General features: G+C 42.5%; 1 protein-coding gene across 3 annotated transcripts in view; it reads right to left on the bottom strand.

Moving 5' to 3' along the window:
• Positions 1–12,019, bottom strand: part of LOC115150142 (myotubularin-related protein 14) — a 34,163-nt gene extending 22,144 nt beyond the window's left edge. For 2 of the 3 annotated variants that reach the window (XM_029693104.1, XM_029693106.1), the window contains exons 1-6: positions 11,146–12,019; positions 10,220–10,368; positions 3,356–3,464; positions 1,334–1,409; positions 674–737; positions 179–388 (exon numbers count right to left, since the gene is read on the bottom strand). In XM_029693104.1, the coding sequence (XP_029548964.1) occupies positions 179–388; positions 674–737; positions 1,334–1,409; positions 3,356–3,464; positions 10,220–10,368; positions 11,146–11,286 (749 nt within the window). In that variant the 5' untranslated portion in view covers positions 11,287–12,019. The remainder of the gene's footprint in view (positions 1–178; positions 389–673; positions 738–1,333; positions 1,410–3,355; positions 3,465–10,219; positions 10,369–11,145) is intronic. The other variant, XM_029693105.1, reaches the window with a different exon arrangement.

Raw genomic sequence — 12,019 nt, 5'->3', positions numbered from 1 at the left:
GTGTCTTGAATACATTAAGAATCCTGGCTGGCTGGGTGTGTGTGTGTGTGTGTGTGTGTGTAACACATGAAGAACTCTGGCTGGGTGAGGGTGTGTTGAATACATTAAGAATCCTGGCTGGGTGAGGGTGTGTTGAATACATTAAGAATCCTGGCTGGGTGTGGGTGTGTTGACTTACTTTAGGCCAAACTTGACCTTCTTGTTCTCCACCATGAGGTCACAGATGTAGCGCACAGAGAGGTAGCGCAGCAGCTTGATGTCCAGACCCCGCACCTTGTCAAAGAGCTGAGAGTCCCCGTTGCTGAAGAGAGACAGAGAAAGTGAGACAGAGAGAAAGAACGAGACAGAGTGAGAGAGAGATGATTGAGCAGAGAAGTACACAGAACCACTAACATGTATTTAGTATTTTGAGCATTCAATCAAGCAAGGAAAAGAAAGAGTGATAGGAGGGAGAGAAAGACATTGAGAAGGGGCACACAGAGAGAGTGATAGGAGGGAGAGAAAGACATTGAGAAGGGCACACAGAGAGAGTGATAGGAGGGAGAGAAATAGTACAAAGAAATGACCACAAGGTTTTAGACGTCATCACATAAACACTCAAATGTCTGTGGCATTTTGAGCATTGAATCAAGCAAAGAAACCAAACCAATCCCTCATGTGAAAAGACACCAACCTGGCACTGTCATCCTCTGGAACCTCTGGCTCAGACTCTGCCCCCCATGTGTCATCAATCCCCCCTAGGGAGAGGAAGACAGAGACACAGCTGCATCACAACAACAACATTCTAAACTGGATACATTTATCCGCAATAAAGGGACGTTATCTAATACAGACACTTTCTTCAGAAAGGGATACATATTAAAAAACTAGCTTGGGGAATGGACTACAGCCAAACAAGTGGAAATACAGCAGCAACGTTTGATCTTATTAAAAATACATTAAAAAATAAACAAATTTTAAGTTACAAATATTTGAAGAGCAGCAGTAAAAAGTGTGAGACGCTTGCTGACAAAGCAGTCGCTCTGACAAAGGTGAGTAGATCCAAATGTTAGCATTTTAGACACAAAAGTGAAACTGGGTGGAAGCAGTGCATGAAAAGTTATCCTTTTGTAAATGGGTCCAGATTAAAGTAGATCTGGGCCTGTATTCATAAAGCTTCTCAGAGTAGGAGTGCTGATCGAGGATCCAGTTCCCCTTGTCCATGTAATATTATTAACTATGATCAAAAGGGGAAAACTGATCCTAGACCAACCCTGAGACGCTTTGTGAATAAGGCCCTGAACTATATTAAGAGTTTTCCTTGCTGACAAAACGTATGTTGTGTCAGTCTCACCTGAGAAGATGTAGTTGTAGCCTGTGCGCCCATATAGCTCCCCCCAGCCTGCCAGAGTGGATGATCGACAGATATGCTGCAATGGAAGACAACAAAGGATTAGCACACACACGCTGGTTAGCATACAACTCATCTCAATAGTCTAGAAACCTGTCAATCAAGCCTCCCTCTCATTGTTGTTTTTGACACAATCACTTCCTTGTTCAAAGGTGAGGAGTAAAATAAAAGCAACATATCCATAAAAAAAAATAATGTTAACACATTTACATAGACAGTACCCGTCAAAAGTTTGGACATACCTACTCATTCAAGTTTTTTTACTATTTTTTACATTGTAGATTAATAGTGAAGACATCAAAATCATGCAATAACACATTTGGAATCAAAAGAGTGTTCAAAAAATGAAAATATTTTATATTTGAGATTATTTAAAGTAACCACCCTTTGCCTTAACAGTCTTGAAGGAGTTCCCACATATGCTGAGCACTTGTTGGCTGCTTCTCCGTCACTCTGTGGTCCAACTCATCCCAAACCATCTCAATTGGGTTGAGGTTGGGTGATTGTGGAGACCAGGTCATCTGATGCAGCACTCCATCACTCTCCTTCTTGGTCAAATAGCCATTACACAGCCTAAAGGTGTGTTTTGGGTCATTGTCCTGTTGAAAAACAGTCCCACTAAGCGCAAACCAGATGGGATGGCATATTGCTACAGAATGCTGTGGAAGCCATGCTGGTTAAGTGTGCCTTGAATTCTAAATAAATCACTGACAGTGTCACCAGCAAAGCACCATCACACCTCCTCCAGCTTCATGTTGGGAACCACACACGCGGAGATCATCTATCTGTTCACCTACTCTGTCTCACAAAGACACTGCGGTCAGAACTGAAAAACTCAAATTTGTACTCATCAGACCAAAAGGACAGATTTCCACCGTCTAATTGCTCGTGTTTCTTGGACCAATCAAGTCTCTTCTTATTATTGGTGTCCTTTTAGTAGTGGTTTCTTTGCAGCAATTCAACCATGAAGGCCTGATTCACAGTCTCCTTTAAACAGTAGATGTTGAGATGTGTCTGTTACTTCAACTCTGTGAAGCATTTATATGGGCTGCAATCTGAGGTGCAGTTAACTCTAATTAAACTTACCTTCTGCAGCATTGGTAACTCTGGGTCTTCCTTTCCTGTGGCGGTCCTAATGAGAGCCAGTTTCATCATAGCGCTTGATAGTTTTTGAGACTGCACTTGAAGAAACTTTCAAAGTTCTTGACATTTTCCGGACTGACTGACCTTCATGTCTTAAAGTAATGATGGACTGTCAAATATCTTTGCTTATTTGAGCTGTTCTTGCCATAATATCGACTTGGTCTTTTACCAAATAGGGCTATCTTCTGTATACCACCTCTACCTTGTCACAACAACTAATTGGCTCAAACGCATTAAGGAAAGAAATTACACAAATTAAGAAGGCACACCTTTTAAATGAAATGCATTCCAGGTGACTACCTTATGGAGCAGGAGTGGCACAAGGCATTGTATCTCAGTTCTAGAACCGTCACTACAGACCCTGGTTCGATCCCAGGCTGTATCACAACCGGCCGTGATCGGGAGTCCCATAAGGCAGCGCACAATTGGCCCAGCATCAGGGGTTTGGCCTGGGTAGGCAGTCATTGTAAAATAAGAATCTGTTCTTAACTGGCTTGCAGAGTTAAATAAAGGTTAAATAAATAAATAAAAAGCTGGTTGAGAGAATGCCAAGAGTGCGCAAGGCAAAGGCTGGCTACTGTGAGGAATCTCAAATATGTTTACCCTTTTTTGGTTACTACATAATTTCATATGAGTTATTTCATAGTTTTTAATGTCTTCACTATTATTCTACAATGAAGAAAATAGTAAAAATAAAGAAAAACCCTAGAATGAGTAGGTGTCCAAACTTTTGAATGGTACTGTATATACATAATATATTTACATATACATATGTAAATAGATTTTAAAAAAGCTCTCTCTATATATATATACGAATCATACTTTGCCGTTGTAGAGGATGACGGGGCAGACAAACCTCCCTCTGCAGCGGGCCATCTTACTGCGGTTTACCAGATCCTGCAGCTTGGTGATCTGGACTGTGCTCTCAAACCTAAGGAGACAGCAGCAATATATCAAGCAACATACTCCTTACTATAGCAATAGATTTTCATTGATCTATTCTAACAAAGCAATATATGGATCCTCAATATATCTTCATTACAATGGAGAAATAAATGATAAAATCAGCAATACATGGATCATCAATACACCAAATGGCAATATATCTTCATTGATATGTTAAAACGAAGCAATACCTACAGGAATCATAGTCCTCAATATAGCAATATTATATAATGTATAGAGGTCGACCGATTATGATTTTTCAACGCCGATGCCGATTATTGGAGGCCCAGAAAAACCCGGTACCGATTAAATCGGCCGATTTTTTACAATTGATTTGTAATAATGACAATTACAACAATACTGAATGAACAATTATTTTAACTTAATATAATACATCAATAAAATCAATTTAGCCTCATAAATAATGAAACATTTTCAATTTGGTTTAAATAATGCAAAAACAAAGTGTTGGAGAAGAAAGTAAAAGTGCATTTATGTGCCATGTAAGAAAGCTAACGTTTAAGTTCCTTGCTCAGAACATGAGAACATATGAAAGCTGGTGGTTCCTTTTAACATGAGTCTTCAATATTCCCAGGTAAGAAGTTTTAGGTTGTAGTTATTATAGGAGTTATAGGACTATTTCTCTCTATAAGATTTGTATTTCATATACCTTTGACTATTGGATGTTCTTATAGGCACTTTAGTATTGCCAGTGTAACAGTATAGCTTCCGTCCCTCTCCTCGCTCCTACCTGGGCTCAAACCAGGAACACATCGACAACAGCCACCCTCGAAGCAGCGTTACCCATGCAGAGAAAGGGAAACAACTACTCCAAGTCTCAGAGCGAGTGACGTTTGAAAGGCTATTAGCGCGCACCCGCTAACTAGCTAGCCATTTCACATCGGTTACACCAGCCTAATCTTGGGAGTTGACAGGCTTGAAGTCATAAACAGCGCAATGTATTGCGAAGAGCTGCTGGCAAAACGCACGAAAGTGCTGTTTTGAATGAATGCTTACGAGCCTGCTGGTGCCTACCATCGCACAGTCAGACTGCTCTATCAAATCATAGACTTAATTATAACATAATAACACACAGAAACATGAGCCTTAGGTCATTAATATGGTCGAATCCGGAAACTATCACGTTTATTCTTTCAGTGAAATACGGAACCGTTCTGTATTTTATCTAACGGGTGGCATCCATAAGTCTAAATATTCCTGTTACATTGCACAACCTTCAATGTTATGTCATAATTACGTAAAATTCTGGAAAATTAGTTCGCAATGAGCCAGGCGGCCCAAACTGTTGCATATACCCTGACTGCATGCAATGAACGCAAAATGACACAATTTCACCTGGTTAATATTGCCTTCTAACCTGGATTTCTTTTAGCTAAATATGCAGGTTTAAAAATATATACTTCGGTGTATTGATTTTAAAAAAGGCATTGATGTTTATGGTTAGGTACAGTCGTGCAACGATTGTGCTTTTTTCGCAAATGCGCTTTTGTTAAATCATCCCCCGTTTGGCGAAGTTGGCTGTCTTTGTTAGGAAGAAATAGTCTTCATACAGTTCGCAACGAGCCAGGTGGCCCAAACTGCTGCATATACCCTGACTCTGTTGCAGAGGTGACACATTTTCCCTAGTTAAAAGAAATTCATGTTAGCAGGCAATATTAAAACCTCTTACAGCTCCTTAAGGTATTGACAACTTCGGGAAAAATATGTGCCCTTACTAAACTGCCTCCTACTCAAACTCAGAAGCTAGGATATGCATATTATTAGAAGATTTGGATAGAAAAAACACTCTGAAGTTTCTAAAACCGTTTGAATGGTGTCTGTGAGTATAACAGAACTCATATGGCAAGCAAAAACCTGAGAGAAATCCTACCAGGAAGTGGAAATCTGGATGCATGGGCTCTCTTCAAGTCGTTTCCTATTGAATACACAGTGACGTAGTAATAATTGTGCACTTCCTAAGGCTTCCACTAGATGTCAACAGTCTTTACAAAGTTGTTTGAAGCGTCTACGATGAACAGAGACCGAATGAGAAGGAGGGGAAGTTGTTGAGGCAGGGGGTGACATCAATTCTTGGCACGCGTTCATAAGGATGGATCCTCCCGTTCCAAAACCTTTTTCAAGACACAGGAACCGTCCGGTTGAAATATTACTGAATCTTCACGTTCTGAAGGCCCTAAAGATTGATGTTTTACAACATTTGACATGTTTGAACGAACGTAAATACAACTTTTTTTAACTTTTTGTTGCGACATCGTCAGCGCACTTTCTACACTTGGAGTAGCATACTGGACGCACGAACAACAAGGAGTTATTTGGACATAAATTATGGACTTTAACGAAGAAAACATTTGTTGTGGACCTGGGATACCTGGAAGTGCCTTCTGATGAAGATGATCAAAGGTAAGGGAATATTTCTAATGCAATGTATGATTTTAGATGACTCCAAGATGGCGGCTATCTGTATAGCCTAGTGTATTTTTCTGAGCTCAGTACTCAGATTATTGCAAAGAGTGCTATCCTCGTGAAGCTTTTTTGAAATCTTTCATAGCGTTTGCATAAAGGAGATGTTCATCTATAATTCTTTGAATGACAGTTTAATTTTGTATCAATGTTTATGACAAGTATTTTTGTAAATTGTGGTGCTGATTCACCAGCAGTATTTGAGGGAAAATACATACACTGCTCAAAAAAGTATATACACTGCTCAAAAAAATAAAGGGAACACTAAAATAACACATCCTAGATCTGAATGAATGAAATAATCTTATTAAATACTTTTATCTTTACATAGTTGAATGTGCTGACAACAAAATCACACAAAAATAATCAATGAAAATCCAATATATCAACCCATGGAGGTCTGGATTTGGAGTCAAACTCAAAATTAAAGTGTAAAACCATACTACAGGCTGATCCAACTTTGATGTAATGTCCTTAAAACAAGTCAAAATGAGGCTCAGTAGTGTGTGTGGCCTCCACATGCCTGTATAACCTTCCTACAACGCCTGGGCATGCTCCTGATGAGGTGGCGGATGGTCTCCTGAGGGATCTCCTCCCAGACCTGGACTAAAGCATCCGCCAACTCCTGGACAGCCTGTGGTGCAACGTGGCGTTGGTGGATGGAGCGAGACATGATGTCCCAGATGTGCTCAATTGGATTCAGGTCTGGGGAACGGGCGGGCCAGTCCATAGCATCAATGCCTTCCTCTTGCAGGAACTGCTGACACACTCCAGCCACATGAGGTCTAGCATGGTCTTGCATTAGGAGGAACCCAGGGCCAACCGCACCAGCATATGGTCTCACAAGGGGTCTGAGGATCTCATCTCGGTACCTAATGGCAGTCAGGCTACCTCTGGCGAGCACATGGAGGGCTGTGTGGCCCCCCAAAGAAATGCCACCCCACACCATGACTGACCCACCGCCAAACCGGTCATGCTGGAGGATGTTGCAGGCAGCAGAACGTTCTCCACGGCGTCTCCAGACTCTGTCACGTCTGTCACGTGCTCAGTGTGAACCTGCTTTCATCTGTGAAGAGCACAGGGCGCCAGTGGCGAATTTTCCAATCTTGGTGTTCTCTGGCAAATGCCAAACGTCCTGCACGGTGTTGGGCTGTAAGCACAACCCCCACCTGTGGACGTCGGGCCCTCATACCACCCTCATGGAGTCTGTTTCTGACTGTTTGAGCAGACACATGCACATTTGTGGCCTGCTGGAGGTCATTTTGCAGGGCTCTGGCAGTGCTCCTCCTTGCACAAAGGCGGAGGTAGCGGTCCTGCTGCTGGGTTGTTGCCCTCCTACGGCCTCCTCCACGTCTCCTGATGTACTGGCCTGTCTCCTGGTAGCGCCTCCATGCTCTGGACACTACACTGACAGACACAGCAAACCTTCTTGCCACAGCTCGCATTGATGTGCCATCCTGGATGAGCTGCACTACCTGAGCCACTTGTGTGGGTTGTAGACTCCGTCTCATGCTACCACTAGAGTGAAAGCACCGCCAGCATTCAAAAGTGACCAAAACATCAGCCAGGATGCATAGGAACTGAGAAGTAGTCACCACCTGCAGAACCACTCCTTTATTGGGGGTGTCTTGCTAATTGCCTATAATTTCCACCTGTTGTCTATTCCATTTGCACAACAGCATGTGAAATTTATTGTCAATCAGTGTTGCTTCCTAAGTGGACAGTTTGATTTCACAGAAGTGTGATTGACTTGTTACATTGTGTTGTTTAAGTGTTCCCTTTATTTTTTTGAGCAGTATATATATATAAAAAATAATACAAAAAATACAAATACAAAAAAAAAAAAAAATTTTTTTAATTAAAACAATATAAAAAATGTAGGCAAATTGGTGGCCAAAAATACTGATTACCGATTGTTAGGAAAACTTTAAATCGGCCCTAATTAATCAGCCATTCCGATTAATCGGTCGACCTCTAATAATGTAGCAAGTGAAAATTTAAATCAAATTTTATTTGTCACATACACATGGTTAGCAGATGTTAATGCAAGTGTAGCGAAATAACACATCCAAACTGCCCCAATAGCCAGAGACTGATGGCTCACATACAGTCCAGTAAGATTGGCTAGACACCAGAGGTACAGGTTCAACCACAGTACAGCCAAAGCCCCTGGAGCAGTTTAGGGGTGAATGGAGGAGGAGGATGTCCCAAATGGCCTCCTATTCCATATTTAGTGCGCTACTTTTGACCAGGGACCATAGGGCTGCACCAGAAGTCCACTATAAAAAGGAAATAGGGTGCCGTTTGGGACACAGTCATAGCCTACACTATACACAAATCACTACACCGCATCAGCCACATAAACGCCCAATACCACATCAGCCACGTAAACGCCCAACACCACATCAGCCACGTAAACGCCCAACACCACATCAGCTACGTAAACTCCCAACACCACATCATCCTCGTAAACGCCCAACACCACATCAGCCACGTAAACGCCCAACACCACATCAGCCTCGTAAACGCCCAACACCACATCAGCCACGTAAACGCCCAACACCACATCAGCCTCGTAAACGCCCAACATGATAGCCTAACATGCTGACCACACCAAACGCATGCGTGAGCATTACAAAAAAATAAATTACACACACGTTATTCAATCATTGAATGCAACAGCGAGCTTCTGCGTGGCCAGGCGCTAAAATAGAACTTGGTTCTATTTGTGACGCAAGACTTGCAGAGCGTTGATCATCTCAAATCTCTTCATTGTTTTTTAGGAGCATATACCCACGTGGGTTATTGAAAGATGAACTAACGTCCACACTCCAGTCCAGTTGTAGTAATGCACTGTAAAGTTGGTTGCCAACCGCCATATAAAGTCCAAAGAAGAAAAAGAAGCATGAGGAAGGAGGAGAGATGGACGAGAAACTAATATGGTTTACCGTTTTATCTGTGGATTAACGGTCGGTGTAGAGGACCTTGTGCCTTTCAGGTAAAATAACAACCCAGTGTTTATATCCCAGGACAAATTAGTTAGCAACAGCAAGCTAGCTATCTAATTTTCAATAAATGTTTCATGCTTTTCGACCTGTCCCTAAATTAATATAATTGGTTCAGAGTTTGTTTTGATATTTCAACCTGCGTGTCCTGATCATGTCTGGTGTGGGGCGACAAAATCAACATGCACGCGAGCGGTTTGGTCAGCATGTAACTCTACCCCATTTAGTATTCAGCGTTTTCATTTTAACATCCAAACTAATGTGTATTCTTGAGTGAGCTCATAGCCTAAAGCCCCTATTCAGTGTCAATCAACAACACAAACAATGCCACATAAAATCCATCTCACTCGTGTGTTTGTTAGCTCTAGATAACCTGGATGGGCAAAAATGTTATGGGTGTTTACATGAATTATTGAGATGCTGTTTCCCCCGAACTTATGAATTCACGTAGAGGGCAACTATGGGGCAGGTCACAGACATACAGAAACATAACGCATGAAGGGAGGACATTCCCGCCATGAACATGTAATCCAGTCTGACAAGAGCACTTTTTGAAACCTCGAGATATCTTCCTCACTGTGTGGATCTTAAAAGCGTTGCGCTCCTCTACTCATAGGTCAAAAAGTACATATTCTATTTCCGAACACATTCCAAAATAGAACGCTCCCATAACGTTTCCCATTTATTCACACATATAATTTGTGAACCTCAGACATTTCCAACCCCCTCGGTGTCATGAATCATGACTCATGAAGATATGGACTGGACTACATTTAACCCCGTTTTGTTCTGTCCAATAACAGGTCACGGCCTATTTTCTTAATCCAGCTCAGATTAGAAAAGCTGATCTCGGATCAGTTTTGCTTTTTAGATCATAATGAATAAGACTATAGGGACCAGGTGACCTGAGCCTAGATCAGCACTCCTACTCCAAGTTCACATTTATCATATCTGAATATGGGCTGTGGACTATGGTACACACTAATAAACAACAGTGTAATTGGTGACTAAGTGGACTGGACTTTGTTTCCGGCTGTGACTGAAAATGTTACTGGCTGTCAAATCCTTGCTTGTTTCTTCAACTCCTGTCAAAGCACATTGGAGGAGAGGATCCAAGGTCCCTCCCTCGGTCCTCCTCCTCCAATGTGCTTTGAGAGGAGTTGAGGAAACAAGGACTGGACATCTAGTAGGTGTAATATTTGCAGACACAGCCTCAGTGATGACCTTGTTAAGGTAACGTAGGTAGGTACGGTACCCATCTTTACGGAGCTCTGTACATTCATACTCCAGGAAGACCATCTGTCGGGGGTAGTGGCCACACACCTCCCCGTTGGCGTTGTGGATGACACTGTACTTGTAGTCTCGGCCAAAGAGCTCCAAGCAACGCTTCTCTATCGTCTCGACCTGTAAGAGACAAGTATACCAAAGTGGTGATTTATAGACTTTCGTGAAACGCCTAGTCCCCCCCACACAAAGAAGAAAAAACAGGATGTGTAGCTACGTTAAGTTGCCACAACCTGGGAAGAGCCAATGGTACAGTTGTCCCATGTCCCAAAATGTAGGCCTATTTTCAACCACCGTGCTTTCTGTCAACATTGAGGTATGCTCATGAGAAACTGCAGACATACACATTAAAAGGTGCCTTGTGAAAGATTTCCTGCTGCGTGTTTGGTCACTTCTAAATCACATATGAAATATAACCACTAGATTTTTGAAGAATATGAACGATATGCTTACCATCTCATCATTAACCCCCAAAATAAGGACACCTTCCTTCATTGTATAGCCTTTGACCATGTCATTCTTTGACCACTATCATAAATTACTTCGCTAAGTGCTATTCACATGGCATGCGTCTTACTGAGAATATCGTTCCATGCATGTTTGTTTTTGTTGGCGGGTTTGAAGTCGTATGAAAAAGGCTTGACTAAGTCTGAGTATCTGGACAGTTAAAGAAATAGGCTACTCCCGACGGAAGGAGATTCTAACGTCTGGAGCGGGTCAGCAGTCTGATTGCTGGCACTAGGCACTGCAGGCTGTTGTTTATTTGAAGCGCGCGTAAAGGTAAGGGACGTTTGGCGGATGGCACACCATCTCGGAGTAAACACATAGCAACAACTAGCTATAATGACATGAAGAAATCACAGTTACAAACATGTATGCTGAGGACCTCGAACTTACCCGTGGCGTGACTTCTTTCGCTCTGTACTGTGTCTTCGAAAACAAATCTATCAAATCCGCTATTTCCTCAGTCTTTCTGCCTGATATCATTAGCCCGGAGGCCGTGAGACTCCCAGACACGGAAGGGAATGCAGCCATCATCGTGCCGCGACCCACCGTGGGTTCTATCCGAACTCTTCCGCCCTCAAACACCGCAGCACCTTGGGAACGGGAAGACCCACCAGGCCATCCCTTCCCAGCCAGTTTCTTCCTGACTGCCCGCGTCAAAGGGCTGGAACCGGGTATTCTCCCCGAATTCAGGGCACCGCTGTGCTGGTACCCTCTAGAAACAAGGATGTATTAACCAGCCAGCTGGCTAGCTAACCCTTCCGAGTAAAACTTGCCAGGCAAGCAGAATGTATAGTAATTTGTTTACGTGGCTAAGCTAGTGGTGGTGGATTTGGTTGGCTAGCTAAAGTAGCTAACGTTAGTTAAATAATGTTAGGAAGTATCCACACTTAAAGTTAAATCCAACACATTACTAAACGTTTTGCCTAGAAAAATGAATGCTGACTGGTTTTTAGTCCTTGCCCTCATCACTCGTATCTTTGGTATTGAGCCGTTTGTTGACAGAGGAATACTCCGGGCGCCTGACTCAGGAAATCACGAGGACTCCTGGCCTAGTCACGTTTCCTCTGTCATTTATTCATTTCCTCTCCTCTTCCCCAGTAATGACCAAAAAATATTAACCGTTCCAAAACGACTAAATCCGTAGCAACAGCGATTTAAAAGCGTATGTATTAGTCTTGATCAAAAATCACAGGAGTGTCGCAATCCGTGGACTGTCTCAAGGAACAAGTGGTAAACAGGAAGTTGAAACCAGCACGTGACCAAC

Source organism: Salmo trutta, chromosome 16 (genome assembly GCF_901001165.1).
Source record: "Salmo trutta chromosome 16, fSalTru1.1, whole genome shotgun sequence".
Lineage (NCBI taxonomy): Eukaryota > Metazoa > Chordata > Actinopteri > Salmoniformes > Salmonidae > Salmo > Salmo trutta.
The sequence above is the reverse complement of the archived record's forward strand: the minus strand, read 5'-3'. Positions and strand labels throughout refer to the sequence as shown.